The 19,806-nt window shown below is 33.7% G+C and overlaps 1 protein-coding gene across 5 annotated transcripts in view; it reads left to right on the plus strand.

The window, feature by feature from the left end:
• The window catches only part of Ten-m (teneurin transmembrane protein Ten-m), a 319,613-nt gene that overhangs the window by 272,732 nt on the left and 27,075 nt on the right, over nucleotides 1–19,806 (plus strand). Inside the window, exon 1 of one of the 5 annotated variants that reach the window (XM_023173248.2) lies at nucleotides 15,984–16,115. The exons of the other annotated variants lie outside the window; for them this stretch is intronic. Within the exon in view, the coding sequence (XP_023029016.2) occupies nucleotides 16,043–16,115 (73 nt within the window). The 5' untranslated portion in view covers nucleotides 15,984–16,042. Of the gene's footprint in view, nucleotides 1–15,983; nucleotides 16,116–19,806 lie in introns of those variants that run through there. 5 annotated transcript variants of the gene reach the window in all.

The following is a 19,806-nucleotide window of genomic DNA, read 5'->3' on the forward strand; positions in this document are numbered from 1 at the left end:
TATTCAGTTCTATTATTATTTATGGAAAATATGATGTATGAAGGATTTGAGTTTCTTCAAATAGATGGACAATTTTTACAAAATAAAAAAACTATCTATGGTTCCGTTAACCAGGTGTCGCCACCCACGAACGACTACTCTCGGAAATCGAAAGTTGTGCAAGCAAAGAATGAACGTGATCTAAATTTTTAACGTGTGATTCCTAGTGCGTACATTTGAAACATTAAATTTTTAAATATCCCTGGGGGATTATTAAATCCTTATGAATTTTAAAAAGCATTTCAAATCGAAATGTCAGTTTTATTCAAGTAATAATAAAAAACTCCATTTCATCATAAGTTATTCCGTTTATGATCAAGAAACATTGTTTTAACCATTACTGAATGTTTAACGAAGTCATGAAGTATTTAAGACACATTGAGCCTGACCTTCGAAAATACAAATCAGAACCAGTCAGATTGGCATCTTGATACAAAATGATTATTGCGGCTATTTGCTTGAATGAAAAACCAAAACATTTTGAGGAACACCGTTGAGATTATTTAGGTATATTATAAATTTTTGAAATGAATGACCATTTTGTTTTAACGGATCACGGTTTTGGTTCATTCAAATATTATTTATGGAGGCATACCACAAATTTTAATCAACATATATTGTTCTGGTACAATTTACAATAGAAAAATTTGCTAAAATCATTGGGGTGTTAATTAAAATTGATAGATATTCCTTCATAATGTGTTAAAGTTTTCCTGTTTTGAATTACATCGTTTTTTACTATAGTGTATTCTTGTAGCCTCCTCTCGAGTTACTTTTTTTATATATCCCTGTTAGATAACATTACTGAAAATTAAAAATCGTATAACAATTTTGCCAGTGTAATTTGAATTACAACTATTTTCGACGAAACGAAAATCAGTCAATACGATTGTGTTACCTATAAGTTATATATGGACTGACAAACACGATATTCAAAATGAATAATCAAAAATGGTATATCATATTGGTCAGAGAAACAATTTCGAACTCGATGTTTGAAATTTATGAATTGGCGTATCCAGTGTTTGTATTGTTAAGTAATACAAGTTATATCAATTTCGTCGTGTCATTCAGTTACAACATTCAGCTCTTGAAAAGGTTAATACTCCAAGTGGCGTTTGTAAAGGAAAAGACATTGAAGCTAAATGTCAACCGCTTATAATGGATAGAGACATTTTCACAAAATAGGTGTCAATTTTTCACTTGTGAAGCCATTTCCTTTTCAAATGGATTGCCTTATTGGTTGGTGTTATCCAACTGGAACTTTTGAACTTTCTCTAGCTTCAGGTTATCTTTATCGATTGAATTTATATTTCTAATGGAACTAGAACCAATGTTCTGTACTATTTTATTTTGATACGGCCGTCGTAGGGTTGGACAACCCAATTTTAACATAGTTAAGTACCTTCAGAGAATACAAAACAAAAATACAACCCCGCCCTTCGAAGTGGATCACTAAGTTAAACTAAAATAAGGCAATTGTAACTTTTCTTAATCACGTGTGTCGCATCGGGGGTGTGTGTGTGAGGCTCCTTGAATTTAGTTCAGCCTATTCGAAACGTTAGCACGTCTTTTACGATAACTCCCAAGATAATAATTTAAATTATATACATGTGAATGAAATGCTTGAGGTAACTAATGTAGTGATTTGATAAGGTTTATCGTGTCAGTCTAAATAGCTCTTCAAATAGCAATTTATGTGTTGCCATCATTTTCAACTTCAATATTGGTACCTATAGTAAGCTCTCTTTTAAAGATAGGCATATGCCACTAAGTATTTTTCTGTTGAACTACGAAAGAAGAACAAATATGTAGTAAATTATTTTGTTATATCTCAAAAGGATTATATAGCGCTTTTAATGACTGCCACTGAAAATCACTGGCAATATGAGCCTAAAATGATCCTGAAAGTATAACATACCCTGATTCTGTGGTTGTCTTCTGCAATCCTAATGTTAAGCTAGCAGAACTTACGATATCTCCGTTGAATGAAGAGCAAAAAATTCTGGAATAAAGAACAAAATTATGGCCTAAACATAAACATAAAAGGTCAGTGGTTCTGCTAGCATGCGTTTTTTCAGATTTAAATAGTTTATATGTTCTTCTCATGTCGTTCCTTCATAATGAGTGTGTCAAGGAATACGATGATATTCTTTAAGTTCATTAAAATTTCAAATGACAGAACATTATAGAATAAATGTTTGTACCTAATGATATTTTGTAAGTATTTTTCATAAAAAACATTGGTCGTTATAATTATCAGCGTCAATGAATAATAAAATTTGAAAAGTTAGTGTTGTACTGAGATATTCAGGAAATTTCATTCGGTATAAAATTGAAAATCAAAAAGTTGCACGATATCAAAAGTCATGCTAGTTCATAGATACAACTAACATGTGAAATGAATGAAAATGGGTACTTAGTAGTGACCATAAACGGTTCATTGACATTTGAGGACAAAACAAGTTCCCTTGTAATGATTCAATACACATTAAACAATGACGCTGATTCTTCCGGTCAGGGTCAAACTTTAATATTCATTTGCTGGTAGTCATTTCGCATAAATATTTAGTTTGTAATACAGATTCTCAATGTTTACACAAATAAGATGTATGACAATGAAATATGTTTGTAATAATGACGAAATGATGTGGTTAGCTTGACAAGCAGACTGTAGGTACTTTAAATTCATAATAGGCGTCAAGCAATTTCCTTTATGAAAATAAGGAACGGCTATCGAAATGAATTATTGATTTACAGCTTGTGATTTTTTTCGCATTCTTTGGTACTAAGACGAATTTGTTTCATGATTATCTTCAAAACAGAAAGTCTTGATTTATAACAAATTGTTGGATGGATTTTCATTGGTCTGCTTTGATGAGAGATTTGAATAAGTTCGAAATGTTTGGCTTTTCAAAATCCTACAGAAAAGTGCCAGGTCAGAGGATGGAATATTGTGTTTGATTCCCTTATTATCTAGTATCCACAATAAGTTGGCGACTATGAGACTTACTTATAATTTCAAGAAACCTCACATTCAAAATTATACGACTTTAGCTTTCACTGCTCTGTATTTGTATCTGTAGAGTAGGGAGGATGAGTGTATGCCAACAGCACTTAGGCCACATGTGATCCATTGTACATCCTTCTGAGTTGTCCTCCTAGGTCATCATCCATCCTGTCCTTTCCAGGAAGGTGGACAGAACACTGGGAGACATCTTCTTTATATCGCCAGGTGTAGGCCAAGACTCGCCGAACACACACTCTCTTATTGACGATAACTTCGAACACTCGCATTGGACATGCCTGACATTCTCATCTTCCTGTTTACACATCCTGCATGAAGGTGTGTCCACTGGCCCCATATTATGAAGGTGTTTCCTTAATAGACAGTGGCCAGTCAGAAATTCTACTGTTAAGCGTAGATTTTTCCTGGTCATCGTCAGATATTTCTTCGCGGCGCCAGCTTCCCAAGGTCGCCCAGGGCGATGCTGGCAAAATTGCATCATTTGATTCCATCCCATCTCTTTAGGGATTAAGCATGGGTGTAACATTTGGCTTATTCCGCAATCGTCAAAGTCATCAGGCCGTAGGTGCCACTGGGTCCCGAAATTCTTAGTCCAGCCGCTTCCTTGGCTGAAGATTCGGCAGTGCGACTGCTACGTGGTTGCCTAATTTTGAAGCTTTCAGTCTCTTCTAATTGGCGCATTGCAACTATTCGCTCCAATCAACTTTGAACCCGGAAACGGTATCTTTGAAAGATTTTTTGGCTGCTTGGGAACCGACTGACTTTTCCATTTGAATAAAGTCACCTGAAAACAATGCAGGCTATATGGCTTATTTACTGTCCACCTTATTCTAAAATACTTGTTTCCTGTACTAGTTAGTACAACTCCTTTTTTTTGTTCAGCTGTCCTTCACGTCTACACTGACTAGTCTTGTTATTGTGAGACAACTCATATTCTGTTGAAGCATTGCTTTCTATTTTTCTCTCGGACTGTTTAAAAATATATGCCCATCACTCATTGTTACTTTTTGTTCTTGGTCTATTCTGGACAAATGATTTTGGTACAACCCCAGATGGTTCAATACCTATATATACATAAAGTCGATGATATGTGTCTTGGCATGTCTTTCGAGTCATTCCCATACTACTCTCAATATTCATCGAAGCCACTAGTGGGGCCTAACTAAGAATTCCAATCCCCTAATTTCTTCAGTCTTCAAATTGATCCTCCTTGTATATTGCAGTTGTAATGCTTTTTTTTTTTAGCTAGGCCCAGATAACTATATTATAATTCCAACGTGAAAGACTCCAGTCAGTATTTTGATAATGAGCACAATCAATTTCAGAATCTTACACATTCGACTCCGAAAGTTGAAATATAAACATTAATAGTTTCAACTAACAAAATGTTTTCGTTGATTAATACCTACTCAGAATAACGATAAATTAATACATCAGGAGACTTTGGGCCTTTTTCCATTGTCAGTTCTATTAATATCGCAGTTTCAATTAAGACACACTCCTTCAGCAGCCTTCTAGAGAATGCATCTTTCAAATATGGCTATTTTTAGCTACATGAGGAGCAAGCGATCGTTATGTTACGGGTGAAATTTCATTCTGATGTGCACCAACAAGAAAAATTGCATAAAAAAACATTACTCTGCAGCGCAATTCTGGAAGAAACGGCGATCATTTTCGTAATCCGAGATTCCATTGAAGCGCGATGGGCGTTTTATGCAAATTTATTTCTTTAACGGCGCACTTAACCTGGACCTCTTAGAAAGCTCCGAAATAATAATTAAAACGTGGGTTTACGGTAACGGTACGATAATAGATTTGATGACTGTTTGGAGCCTAAGAGGAATTTGTCAACAAGCGTTGTTATGACACGCTAACAATGCGGGTGTGTTTCAAAATAATAAAAGGATTTTCCTGCACGAAAATCTGTTGTGAAATAACTGAAAAAATACGTGTGATTTATTGTCGTGAGCAAAAAGTTGATACGATTCAAACAATAACAAGTTCGTGGAGTTTTTTTCCAACACAAAACCGTTATTTTATTAACACCTCGACACGTGTTTCGATCACACCAAGTGATCATCTCCAAGAGGCAGATTAATCTTCCTCTTGAAGAGAAATATTAATCTTTCTCTTGAACGCGACACGTGTTTTGATCACTTGGTGATCAAAACACGTGTCGCGTTGTTAAAATAACGGTTTAGTGTTGGGAAAAACCTCTAATAATATTCATTACTACACCAAAGGTTCCAAACAGTGCATCACAAGTAAATAACTGTGTCGTGGTATTATAATGATCGGTAAAGAATTTTGTACTCTATACATTGATACTTTAAATTTTTTTTAAATCTTAATATTTTTCCTCTTTTCAGCTCATTATTACCTATATGATGTCGTTAAGCGATTTTCGACAAGATTTTCTCTACGAATACAAATTGAACCAAAGCGCTGCCAAAACAGACCGAAAACTTAACAAGGCATTTGGCAATGATAGTGTTAATAAATGCACTGGTCGACGTTGGTTTGCGAAACTTCGTTCCGGAGATTTTAACCTCGAAGATGAGCCCCGAACTGGTCGATCTACAGTAGTCCAGGATGAGGATTTGAGGCCTCTGTTGGAGACTGACCCATCACAAACGATGCGTGGGATGGCGGAAGAGCTGGGCGTCAGCTCCCATGAGATTTTTGATTATTTTAAAACGTATTGGAAAGGTTAAGCTCGAAAAGTGGGTGCCCCACGATTTGAACGATCGACAGAAATTGTATTGTTTCGAGATCTGTTCTAGTTTCTTGTGCAACTGAAACGATCCTTTTTCGAATCAGATCATCGCGTGTGATGAAAAGTGGATTCTCTACGACAAAAGGAGTCGTTCAAGACAATGGTTGAATATCATTGTCCAAAGCGACGAATGAATTAACACCAAAATGCGAATACACTCTGGATGTAGTTTTAAACTATTTCAATAGTTACGACCTGTTTTACAATGTGAAAAAACTCAGTTAATCTGCTTTCACAACTATCAGAATAAAACGGATGATTCAGGTGATTGTCAATGACTATATTTTGAGAAACACCCATGATGCTGTTAAATTCTTAGGCATTCAAATGGATGAGAGTCTTTCTTGGAATGAGCCCTGTGATCAGCTACTTTCAAAATTGAGCTCATTAACCTATCTTGTCATTAACTTGAGAAATGTTCTCAACATGAACCAACTCATGGCTGTTTATCATGCCTAGGTCGAATCCAGGTTGGTGTATGTATGCGGAGCAACTCTGCAATGAGCAAAAATGTGTTCTTCCAACAAAAAGCTATCCTAAGCTGTTCGTTCAACGTTCCTCGGCAGTATTCATGCAGAAACAATTTCATTACACATGAAATTTTAACTCTGGTTGGATTTTATATCTATGAGTTGCCGCTTTATGTTTTCACTAACAGTAATGGGTTCATTATCAGTAGTGATATTCATGATAAAAATACTCGGCAAAAGCAAATGATACACGTTAAAGCGGCCAAGTATAAGATAACTCAAAGTGCACCAAAATGTATAGAACCTAGAATTTACAACTGCTAACGAAATAAATTGAAGTCAATATGCAGCCTTTCGTTGTTTAAAAAAATTAAAATTGTTTCTGTTAGAAAGATGTTTTTAAACTCTTGACGAGTTTTTGAATACAACAATAAATAATTTGAGTTTGAATTTGACCAATGGTTGTCTCATTGGCAATGAACCACCCAAACACTTCCCAAAGGCGAAAAACCATCAAAAAAACGTCATTGGTATGGTATGGTGGTCAGCATCTGGTGTGAGGCACTATAACTTTCTGCAACTGGATCAAAACGTCACAGCTGAGTCATATTGTGAGGAAATGAACTGAAAGTTACGTCAGCAGCAGACGAAACTGGTCAACAGAAGAGGTCTGATACTACTCCACGACAACGCCCGTCCGCTCGTTTCATAAATCACCGTCCGATAATTTAACGAATTGAGCGTCGAAGTTCTGCCTTACCTACCATACTGCCCAGACCTCTTGACAACCGACTACCATCTTTTCAAGCAGTTCGATAACTTTCTCACCGGTAGAACATTCTCCGATCAGCCCCAAGCAAGAACGGCCTTCGTCGACTTCCTCGAATCCCGAGCACACAATTTTTATGCTGACGAAATTATTCTACTTGTGTTACGTTGGGCACTGATTTAAATGGCGCTTATTGCGAATAAATTAAATAAGTATTCACAAAGATATTACAGTTCAAAGTAGACTCACAAAAGTGAAAAAATGCATGCATATTTTCTATTTCTCAAAAAACTTGCACAAACGTATAATCCTGGGGATAATAATAATAATATACTTTATTGTCATTAAGAATAAATCTTGTGGACAATGCTTGTGAAAAATACATACAAATGTAAGTATAGAAATATAAAATGTGAATATAAAAACACCTACAAAAAAGTAAAGTTAGAACATATACTATAGTTCAACATCGAAATTTTGTCTCAACATGTTCATGTACAGACTTATTTAAAAACATTATCAACACTTATGTAATAGACTTATAAACATAAATATACTTATATATAATATAACATAAATAAACACACCCATGGAAATAGACAAACAAACATTTATATCCAAACAAGAATATAAACAAAAATTTTATATAACCTGAATTCAAATATGCACATTTTGTCACGTAAATTTATCATTATAGAACTCTTGCGAATTATAATATATAGTCTATCAGCCAGAAACATGTTTACTCTTATTCTAAACATTTTGTTGGTCAAATTTGCCTGTCTTATATCTGAGGGCAAGTAATTGAACATCTTGACCCCATTGTAATAAATAGAATTCCTGACCAAATTTATTAAAGGAATTAGCAAATTCAACGCGGTGGAACGGGTGCTATAAGAAAGGCATGAAGCCTCAAATAGGGACATATTTTTGTAAATGAGACAAACCGTTTCCAAAATGAACAAAGCAATCACTGTTAAAATCTTTTGCTCAGCGAATTTGTGTCTGCATGAATCACGAGGTTTAATTTTACACATATTCCTGATAGCCCGTTTCTGCAGTACTAATACAGACAGAAGTGCTGATGAATTGCATACTCCCCAAAACGGTATTCCATAACGTAGGTGGGATTCAACGAGGGCGTAATACACCGTTCTGGCAGTTTTGATTCCCAAATTTATTGAAGTTACTCTCACTGCATAACATCCAGAACAAATTTTACTTTTAAGTTGTTTAATATGCTCAATAAATTTGAGCTTGTTGTGAATGTGAATACCTAGAAAGTTAGATTGAGTCTCGTTCTTGATCACTAAGCTATCACCGAATGACAGGTCATCAAGAGCACATCTAAATGATAAAATGTGTGTTTTAGTGATATTGAAGGATAGCAAATTATTTTAGTTTTTGTTGTTCCACAATATCGTCGTGTCATCAGCGAAAAGAGTGAAATTTCTAGAAATGTCTAGATTTGCAATGTCATTGACATATAATAAGAATAAGATGGGTCCCAAAACTGATTCTTGTGGAACACCACAAAGTCCTGTTGTTCTTACCATTTGATTCCTTCCTGACAGGTAAGATTCAAACCTGCAGCCGTATTGGTGAATTTTTCTTAGCAAGATCTTATTATCAACGCAATCAAACGCCTTAGAGAGATCACAAAAAACCGCAGCTGCTACACTACCAGAATTAAACTTTGAGTAAATATCATAAAGAAACGAAAAGATGGCATCGTGCGTATTTTTATTGCTTTGAAAACCAAACTGGCTTTCACTTGAAATATTGTGGTGTTGTAGGAAAATTGTCAGACGTATTTTCACAAGTTTTTCGATAACTTTGGCTATAGTTGGAATGAGAGAGATCGGGTGAAGATTCGCGGGATCATCTGAATCTCCACCTTTATATAATGGAAAGACAACGGATGTTTTCAGAAAATCAGGAAAAATTCCATTGTGGAAAGAGGTATTAATTAGAGATACCACCAATGTTTGCAGTGCCTCAATTGGAAGATTTTGAATAATCAGGATAACCTGTCACATAATCAAATAACTGTTTCTGAAGTTTCTTTCATAAATCCATTGTATTGATTCATTTTAGTTTATGATTAGTTAATTATCCATCTTTTCTAATTCAAGCCTTTTTATTACTTTAACAAACTCTTTATACTTAGGAATATTTCTTTTTTTATCTCTTTCATTTTACATCGCTTGTGGAAGAATATATCACGCAAAATCAACCAAAACGACAGTATTCTCCACAACATTACTATTGTTTTACCGGTCTCTTATTTTCCCAGTTCCATGTAACCTGCTTCAGACAAGGTAACTGATACATGTTTCTGCTACACTCAATTCCGTTAGATGGATTGATTATCATCTTATTTCTTGTACTTATGTCACATTCCGACGATACAGTTACACGTGTCTCTTTCAAATGTCGAAAGAAGCATCTCAAATTCCTATTCGCACGTTGCAGTCGTAGTGTTACATCTTTTGTGTTTACACCGATATTCGCGTTAAGAGTTCTTTGTCTGACTTCATCATTTCAGCTTTCATAACAGAAGCATTCGTTTCTGAGAATATCCATTTCGCCCAGTCTCTGAATAGTGTCAAAGCCGACCTTAACCTTCCCAAGTTTTAAGATAAAACGGACCCATTATCTAGAGTGAATCGGCTCCAGGAAACCGACCGGCTAATCCGTCAAACAAATGTTTGGTCTGATAGCAAATGAAATTTAATTATTTCAAGAGCGTAGGCGACACAAAATCGATTTTGAAATTTTGTTTTATAAAAGAAGTGGGTTCAGACATCGAAACTCGCCCGTGTAGGAGGTTAATTTTAATCGTGTGTACTTTTTACTCTCGCCTTGAAAGCATTTTTGTTTCGTGTGGTTTAAAAAATAGGATTAAAGCAAAAAGGGAATTCACGATGCGATGAGTTCCTGATCGATTTTCTGTTTGGCGTTTCGCAGGGAATAGAGAAATTGAATATATACTGTGAAAATGTGTAGGGATAAAGGTTATTTTATTTCTGCTTGGATTCTGGACCGTTTATACTATTCGTCGTGCTTCTGGTTTTTACATGGTTTCTGAAAAACCTCAAAATCGAATATTCCAGCAAAGAAGATACCCAGTTTATATCTCTAGAATCTTCGGAACCAAGATTTTGACGAAATATGCAACTCCTCTCAGAAATTTTATATGAAATTTGGAAAAATTATATAATTTACAGTTTGACTCACATTTTTCTTCAACGATGATGAAATTAAAACTGGAGATAAAAGTTGAATTTTCTTCCATTTGAGGGATTATCGGTGCCGTAACACAAAAATATTTTGAGTGATGATCACCAGATTTGTGAAACTATCATAAATGATGAGAAAACTTTGATTTTTCGATATTATGGGAATTTTGTCGATCAAAATTTGTTTTTGAATTGTTTTGGGTGCCCCTGGGTGCAACCTATATAAAAATTCTAAGGATCATATTCTTAAAGTTTAATGGGATTTGCTGAGGTAACATGTACACAGATCTCCAATATTTCTGCAAATAAAGAAGATACAGCAATGAATCGTATTGTATCTTTCCCATATGAGTAGATAACTTTACCACAATTGAACCTATTCTATCCCTCATCATACTACGTGCCTGTGCATTAGACTCGATAATTTTAAATTATTTTTATCAAGTGTCTCATCTGTTTGAATACAATCCCAATACTGGGGATTTAATGATGCTCATAGTTTATATTCCATTTATGCATCTAGTGTTAGGTGCACTTGTATTACAGCACAGTACTGCTGTTCATCATTGGCACGAATTAAATGATGATGACAATAACCCAATTTCGTTGTTCAAAACTTATTTTCGTATGTTTCTATAATCGAATGGTCTAAAGAAAACTTACACTTACCCCATGAAGTTCACACGTAGCATCCTGAGAAGGTAAAACGTGTTGTCTGGAACTTAAGACGACTGTGTTGCACTTTTTTACCAAAAAAAAATTACAAGATAAATATTCCTGCAATACATTTTGAATCCTTCACTATATCTCAGATGTCCGTTAGTATTCAGCGTTTTGTTCTAGCTTGAGAAACCTGATGTGATTAGATTCATTTTACAACAGCGGTCCACTCTTTTCAGGAAAAACAACTGTTTTTTCAGTTTGAAGTTGACAGAAAGTAAGTTCTTTCGTGTGGTTAACTTCCTTTTTTTTTTCTTAACTTACGTTTTATTTCTAGATATTTATTCAATACTATTTCAAAAAGTAGAATGCGGTGAAATGAAAAATCGATTGAATCTCACGCCGCCAACGAGAAGAAGTGGCAACGTTGAAAATATGCTGTCAAGTACATGGAATTCAATTTGAAATCCACTGAAGCATTATCCTTCATCAAAATATCGGCAAAACAGTTAAACCTAAAATACACGGCATACTGTGTACATTCGTACGTACCTGGCACGAATATAACGTGTACCACCAATTTCACCAAAATATCGTGTAAGTAGGAAGGCATATTGTATGTGTTTTTCTATGGACAGGAGGAAATAAAATGGGACTTTTGTATCAATTTTTAGTTTGAATCCGTAACTTGAAACAAAATTGTGATAGTCGTTCACAAAGCTTATGGATGACGAATTGTTAATACGCAAAATAAAAAGCAGTCAAATCACTCTCCCGGCGCATTCGCCATAAACATTTATTTTTTGAATTTAAAATAAAAACTACTCCAATGCCCAAAAATTACAAGTTCATTCTTTAAAAATCATTATGTGTATCAGCTTTGTACATTCTTCATTGTGACTATCCGATATGAAACTATATTTAGTAATTTCAAGTAACTTTCAGGCTTCAATCTAATTTCAATGGCTTCGAAAAGTCACTGACATTCCGTAACAGACAAAATGAAAAATAACCGTTATTTGAGTAAGGCTTCATTTCATTGTCACCCAACCCCTTATTTTCGGTGTGATTATATTCGAACAAAGTTCTCTAATAAAATAACCAGGTTCGTTTGACATACACTATAATAAAATTGTGCGGGCTTCTAACATCAACCAGGAACAATTTTCTCATTCAGACAAAAATTACTATTATTTATAAACGAATTGAAAACAATAATCGATGATCAATTTTCGACAAACTATTTGCAACGTTAGACGTTTAATTAAGGAAAATGGGCCCGCCCAGTCAGAAGTGAGAACTCTTCGCAAACACGTCAAGCTTGTTTTTAGTAGCACGATGCAAAATGGGGATTTACTCGAGCGTCATAGAGACCTATTAGGTTGCAAAGCTTAGATGATAAGAAGAAAAAAATTAATGTATACCTTTTCATCGCTGGGGGAAGCTGCTATAGATTATATATATATATATATATATATATATATATATATATATATATATATATATATATATATATATATATATATATATATATATATATATATATATATAATCTTGAACTCTTTTACCCTCAGGGGTAAATATGTAAAAAAATTGTTGCATGGACATACTCGAGCGCGTCAGATATTGATACCATCAATGTCCTACGTATTTTTGATTATGTTGGTATGTTAATCTGATCGTTTGTATGATGTGGGTAGTTGTAAGTAAGGGTTAAAAATGAAAAAAAAAATCAATCGAGCGCGTCAGATTTTCTAAGGGGGTGTTAGGTGCACCAAAAAAAAAGCTCCCATTCAATAATCTGACGATTTCGATCTGACACAAACTCGCTGCCATTATTATAATGTGCAAAAAAAATCGTCATTTTGAAATACTCAAGCGCGTCAGATTAAGATATATATGGTTCATCTTTATGTTTTAGACGTCCTGTCTCATAATCTGATGATTATCTAGGGATTAGGGATTCGCCTAATCTGACACAGAAATATTTTTTTTATTTTTTTTTAATCATTGAACTTGATTAATTGAAAAGCTCAGGAAATAGCATGCAAATAAATATGTGTATGTTTTTTAATGTATAATTTTAAAAAATGCCCAAAAAAATTAAATTTTTTATAATCAATTGATTAATTAATGAAGAAAAGAGAAATTAAACTTTCTATGTTTTTTACCACTTTTATTTGTAACTAACGTTACAATATATAAGTTACAATATATAAGTTTGAAAATATCCTTATAGGACGAAACTGCAGTAACGTTAGTTACAAATAAAAGTGGTAAAAAACATAAAAAGTGTTACTTACAAATCAAAGTGGTAAAAAACAAAGAAAGTTTAATTTCTCTTTTCTTCATTATGATTTCCTACCACGTAGTAACGGCTACATACATCAATTAATTGATTAATTAATCATCATCTTCATCACGAACGAGTCTCTGTGATCAGCTCTGATGGCGTCATGGCAACAGAATTCAGAGTGGGGACGAAGTGAGAGAGTAATAGATAGAGAAAAATTAAATAAGGAATAGAAACGCGAAGAGGGAAATATAGACATCACGCAGATGCACGCATTAAACTTTCTCGACGAATTTTTGCTATTTCGGCTTGCGGAAATCGTCAGATTATATATTTTTCGATATCCTTGAATTATTTTCTTCAGAATAAAAAAAAAATTAGCTACGCTCGAAAATGTCGAGATGACGTTTTTTCTACAACTTTGCTGCCCTCCTCTTTCTTTACGTCACTCTCAAATTGTCAGATTACGGGAGTATACACTTTTTAGCATGTAATTAACTCACCCTACCTTAATCTGACGCGCTCGAGAATTTTTGATGATCAATTTTTTTTTACTAATCTGATCCTCCATCCTTCACGGGCTCATATTTGGTGTAGGTACTTAACCGGGTACAAGGTATCCCCCTGTATATTAATCGGCCGCGCTTCAGTAAATTCCGAAGTCCCTGCTTGAGCTCCCCTATTATAGAGAATAAATTTTGATCTGAAAACCATTACAATTTTTCAGGAATGGGGGTTGAGTGATACTCTATTGAAAAGGGCTTTCAATTTTCTTCTGCTGCTTCGTTTTCGAAAATCAGTTTACTCTTTTTTAAAGCTCCATCTCAATATAAATTTTTGTATTTCTTTCAGTTCGAAAATTAAAAATGCTATTTAAGTATTTATTTCAGAAGACTAAATTATCATTTTCAACTCAATAAATTTAATAAAACAACGACCAACAAACACATTTTTGCATAGAAACTTAGAAACTGTTCAAAGACAATGTACCGCACATAGTATTATTTACAACTTTTATAAACATATTAAAGAGAGTCCTAACAAACATCTTAAATTTTATTTTTCATTTCATTCCATCAGCTCAATTATATATGTATTTTTGTGTCACATTGTGTAATATTTTCAATATATTTTGCCAATTTTCTGTTGGTATTAAGGTATTGCATTTTTATATTTCTAAAATTCTTGATTTAAATACGTTGAAACTACATTACAATGATATTTTCTCCTCATTGCGGCTCTGGTAAAAAAAACACATTCGCGTTTTTTCGTGTACATTTACTGAACTCAGAATTGTCTAGTTGTATATCATTTGAAAAATAATAAAGAAAAGTGAACGCTGTCAATTGCCAGAAATAAAATAACAAGATGAACACTATTTTGACCATTTTCATTTTTACTTCAATTTTATAACAATAATACGAAAACTGCAAAAATTGAGTATTACAGATTTCATTTGAGAACTTAGCATATGCATTAATGATTCATCCTCACAGAATCTAAAGAATCCAAGTCGGGTGACTAAAGAGACTAAAAAGGCCACTCAATTGCACCCCTTTTTCCTATACAGGAACATTTTTTGGAAAACGTATTGTTGCCATTTTAAAACTCCATATATACTAAAGAGTGGACTTAGATAGCAATAAGGTGGTGCAATTGAATGACATGAACCTGATCTGAACCCTTTATATCTGACGAATCGTATTCCACCTGACTCATTGGAAAACTTGTGAGGGCTGGCTTCTTGAAACTTCATCTTAAATCGAACTCTTTAAGGTTAAAAATCACATGTATAATAAAATAAAGAGTATTTATACATTTGTCATTTCATTATTCGACGATGAAAAAACCAACATTTTTGAAATACACTCATTACAAATCAGACTCAGACATTCAAGATTATTTTTGATATAACTTCTGAACCACTAGACATATACCCATAATATGGGTAGCAATATGAATAGCATTATATGACAAACTCAAAGAATAACTCTGATATGTCATATTTCTACTCGATATCCTGCATATAGGTGAATAACTGAAAAATACCAACGCCATAATGTCTGAAACTTTTAAACTAAACATTTTTTGATAACTTCTCTGCTTCACCTCAATGTAACACACATTATATACATTTGCATACAAATAATTGTGAGAACAGATCAGTTTATGTAAGTACGTTATCAAAAATATAAAACTCACTTGAAATTTATTATTATTCAATGTATTATTCGTCTAGAAATTATCGATATAAAGGAGAATAGCTATAATTTAGTGTACTCCTGTGAAGATATCTTTAAACTATCATTTATAGAAAATGTAAGACGTTTTACTGTCACTCAGTTTTTCTATAAAAAAACAGCAACCACAATAAACAATTTGTCAGCAAAATTGATGATGATTTCAAACCAGACATTTCTATCGTTTTCAGTTATGAACACTTTTGCCAAAACTGTTATTCTTCAGCGTTAGTTCCATTGTTCTGAATCATCAATTGAAATATTTCCAAATGTTGTTAGTAACATTAGTTATTCTAACAAGTGTGTGGTTTTTTAGATAAATCTTATCCACTCACTATCGCTCCTATTCAGGAAAAGCTATAATTAACCTAAAAAATTACACCTCCGCTTTCCGGAGATTGCTATGGTCCACGATAGAGACGAGAGGCCATTAAAGGTTCTAAAGAGAATATTCCATTGAAAATCTTCCACTCGACTATTCAATGAAACTTCGGTAGGAAATTCAGTGAGAAATATGAGTGGGACATGATAAGTACATTGAAGTTTTCTGGGAATTTGTTTGTATGTGCGATAAATAGGTTCAGTGATTCATATACAGGTTAGTCACTTTTTAATATGATTGCATTAATGATTTTTAAACTACAAGAGGTGGAATGTTGGTTGAGAAGGAAAAAAAGTAGTCCGATAGCCACACTATGTTGAATGCTAAGCGGAAATATCATCCATTTTGGAATAATGCTACATGTAGGTATGGGATTCAACAAAACATACTGTTTAGTTTATTTTTTCGAGTTCTTCAAAAAAATGGAACGTTTCAAAATTAACGACTTTATTTAATCACAAAAATACAGTATAAATCACTTATTAATAATTCAATATAACTTTCCCAAACACTGCAATTAGTTCACTTAGGATACTTTCCAATTTTTGTTATCGCTTTGGACGCTAAACTGATTTCCTGGTGCAGTTATTTCATTAATCAGATCGAAACCAGTACAATATTCTCTAACTTCATCATTCCTTCTAGTCTTATCTTCTAGTGTTATCTCATCAATATTTCTTTCAGAATCATCTCTATTAACGACAAAAAAACGTAAACATCTATTTCTACTTGTACAGAATCATACTTGCCCATTTGCAACCATACTTTGAAGCTTTTTGACTCCATACAAAGTGTAGCAATTCTTGTCATTGACAAGCCTTCATCGCTAACTACTCTGACAACATGAAAGCATGGCAGGGAAGTTAAAGATCGTTCCGTTTTTGATGCCTTCTCTTGATGCACATGTCAGCTAACTACTGCATGTAATTGGGCATTTTCATGTGATGAATCGATTCATGATCAAAGTTGAAAATATTCTGTTTCTAAAAATTGAAGTTGTTTTCAGTATTGTCCGTCCCCATCAATTTTTTGTCGATATGGTATCTTTTTCACTCAAAGGTAAAGTCACCATTTTTTTTTGTTCGATAACGATGGGAGCTACCGAATCAAATACTCTTATAAGCATTTCTCAAATGCAATTGCTGTTGTTGAGAGTTGACATACCTTTCACCTTGATTTTGTTCATATTGAAAATCGTTATAAACAACAAATTCAAGCGCCAGGCGTGTAACTAAACTCCTCCGTTCCTTGTTTTTCAAATTTGTTCACGAACAGATTTGTCATGAAAAAAGGAAGTAGGTTTCCCATTGCAGTGATCTGGTGATATCTGTAAAAACAGATGACATACTAAAAACAATTATGTTCCAAAGCACATTCGTAAAGATGGATGTATTCATAGACCGCTTCACCGCATAGACCATTGATATTTGAGAGATCCCTCAAATATTTTTTGGTGTATTGGGAACATAACTATTCCAAATATCTCAGATGGTGAAGAACTGCATTATGATCCAGAAAACTCAACTTCTCCGAATGTTAACGTTAATTTTTTACACTTTAATCCAGATAAATGTAAGATAATCATTTTCTCGGGAATTAGTAATGCCATTGACATTCAATATGAAAGCAATGGTAAAAATGTAACATTAACAGATAAAATGATATGAATGATATGTTTTAATTCCAAAACGAATCTTAGGAATAGAAACTAAAGGAGAAAAAGAGATTTTTGATAGATACAATTAGCAAATACTTGGAAATCCATAACGTTTCCAAGTAACACTTCGTTGTCAGTTTATACAAAACCTCAAACAACCGTAATACGTGTTTCTTTATACAATAGCATTCTCATGCGTCCTCGTACTGAATCTAGTATGAAAACGCTTTAGAAAGCTGTTGTATAGCGGAATACGTGTTGCGGTTGTTTGAGGTTTTGTAAGCTGGCACAATAAAATATCACTTGAATAAGAGATATTTGTGTAATTAAGTGTTTATGTGAAAGTAGTTGATTCGAAAGGGCTTTTCCCTGAAACAAATAAATGAAGTAATAGTCACCGTGAACTTTGATTTAATTGTATACTTTATTGGTAGAGTAAAAAACAACACTGCTATAGGTCATATAGAGGCCTCTGGTTTCTATATTATTTTCCTTTTCTACTGGTCTTCTACTTGTTCTCTGCAATTTATTACTTCAATTCCTTGGACAATATCTTATCATTTCTTTCTCGGTCACCCCCTTTTCTTTCCTGCTTTTACTGCTTGTCGTACTCTCAGGATATTTCTTTTCTTTGGCATTCGTGGAATGTGTCCCAGTGTCGTGGTCTAACATTCTGTATTATTCATGAACTCTTGATTCATTCGTCTTCTCCATTCCCCTTACATATGTTACATACTTCAGAAGATCTCCATATTTATTTCTGATTCATGGTCCATACGTAGAGTACTATCGGTCTAATCATTATTTCATGTGATCGACCAATATTTGCCTTCAACAGTGTTTTCAACGATCCTACTGCTTGTTACCTGGAAGTCTTTTATCTATTCGATCTCTTCGTGTTCACTATTTGTCACTGCAACTCCAAGGTATTCAAACTCAGTTACTTTTTTTAATACGCTTTTATTAGCTTCACCTGTATGTATGTATGTATGTTTGTTTGTTTGTAACTCTCAAGCTCGGGATCTGTATTTGAATGAATTATCGACATTACTGCTTGATCTATTCGCGGGCAGATGCCGCTGGACGTAACTTCCTTGATATAATTCGAACCCACGTTACATGTATTTCTTCATTTGAAAATAGTATTAATTTTTCATTAACACGCGCGCCTGCTGCCTTCCGAAATCGGAAAATATCAATGGTCATTTTTTTTGTAAACAATATACGGCTGATTGATTCCAAAGTTTAGATAAAATAAATATAGTTTAAAAAGACTAAAAAACGCGCTTTTATAGCATACAAAACTAAAAAATTAAGATAGTTTGAAAAACTAAAAAATACGCTTTGAAACAATGTCTAATTAAATAGTTAAAAATATTTTTTTAAATAAACTCAAAACAATAACGAACGAAAAATACTAGTATTATTGCGAAAAAAGCGTGGGCGCTTTGTGCCATATTTTTTGTATATCAAGCGCTTGTCGCTTTTTTCACAATAATCCTAGAATTTTCCGGTCGTTATTGTTTAAGGCTTATTTTAAAAAAAATTATTTTTAACTTTGTAATTCGACGTTCTTTTAGTTTTTTTAAACTATATTTATTTAAATTTACATTTCCTCTCATTTTCTACTGGTGTGATCCACCAATTTCCTTCCTGTTATCTCCCCCTCATCACCACATTTTTGTTTTATTGTTCAAACATGGTTTCTAGCTTTTCCTTCGAATTTTATTGCTTGGTATTATTAAAATGTGCGAGTTTTAATAATTCATAACGGAGAAATTGCTTAATTGCTCGCTAATTGAAATCTGGTTTCCTAGACTCGAAGAATTCATCAAGTATTATGCGGATGTTTTCGGCGAGCCTTCAAAGGTTCACTGAATGAATTAGAACTCAAAATGAACGGAATTCCTTACGTGATCGTCAATTTGAGACGCGCGGTGCCTCGTCCAATCTGTGTCATTGCACAAATCAAATCCACGACTCAAAGAATACTTAGCATAATAGCTGTTCGTTTAAAACCCTGTCATTATATAATTCACAATGTATTTTCATGAAAGACACCGCCACAGACTCAGCTTTAATAATAGAAAACATCTCAAGAAACAATAACAACCATCTTGCAATAAATTAATATATTTCGTATCATAATTATATCAACGTTAAAGTATTCAAGCATAATTATACACCGTCCGAAATCTATCAAGACAATGGAAAATCAGAAAAACCTACCTGGACCGCCTGCCACCTGAC

The sequence above is a fragment of the Leptinotarsa decemlineata genome, unplaced genomic scaffold (assembly GCF_025532065.1).
Source record: "Leptinotarsa decemlineata unplaced genomic scaffold, Ldec_3_MD MMD2_tig00026336_RagTag_RagTag, whole genome shotgun sequence".
NCBI classification, from domain to species: domain Eukaryota; kingdom Metazoa; phylum Arthropoda; class Insecta; order Coleoptera; family Chrysomelidae; genus Leptinotarsa; species Leptinotarsa decemlineata.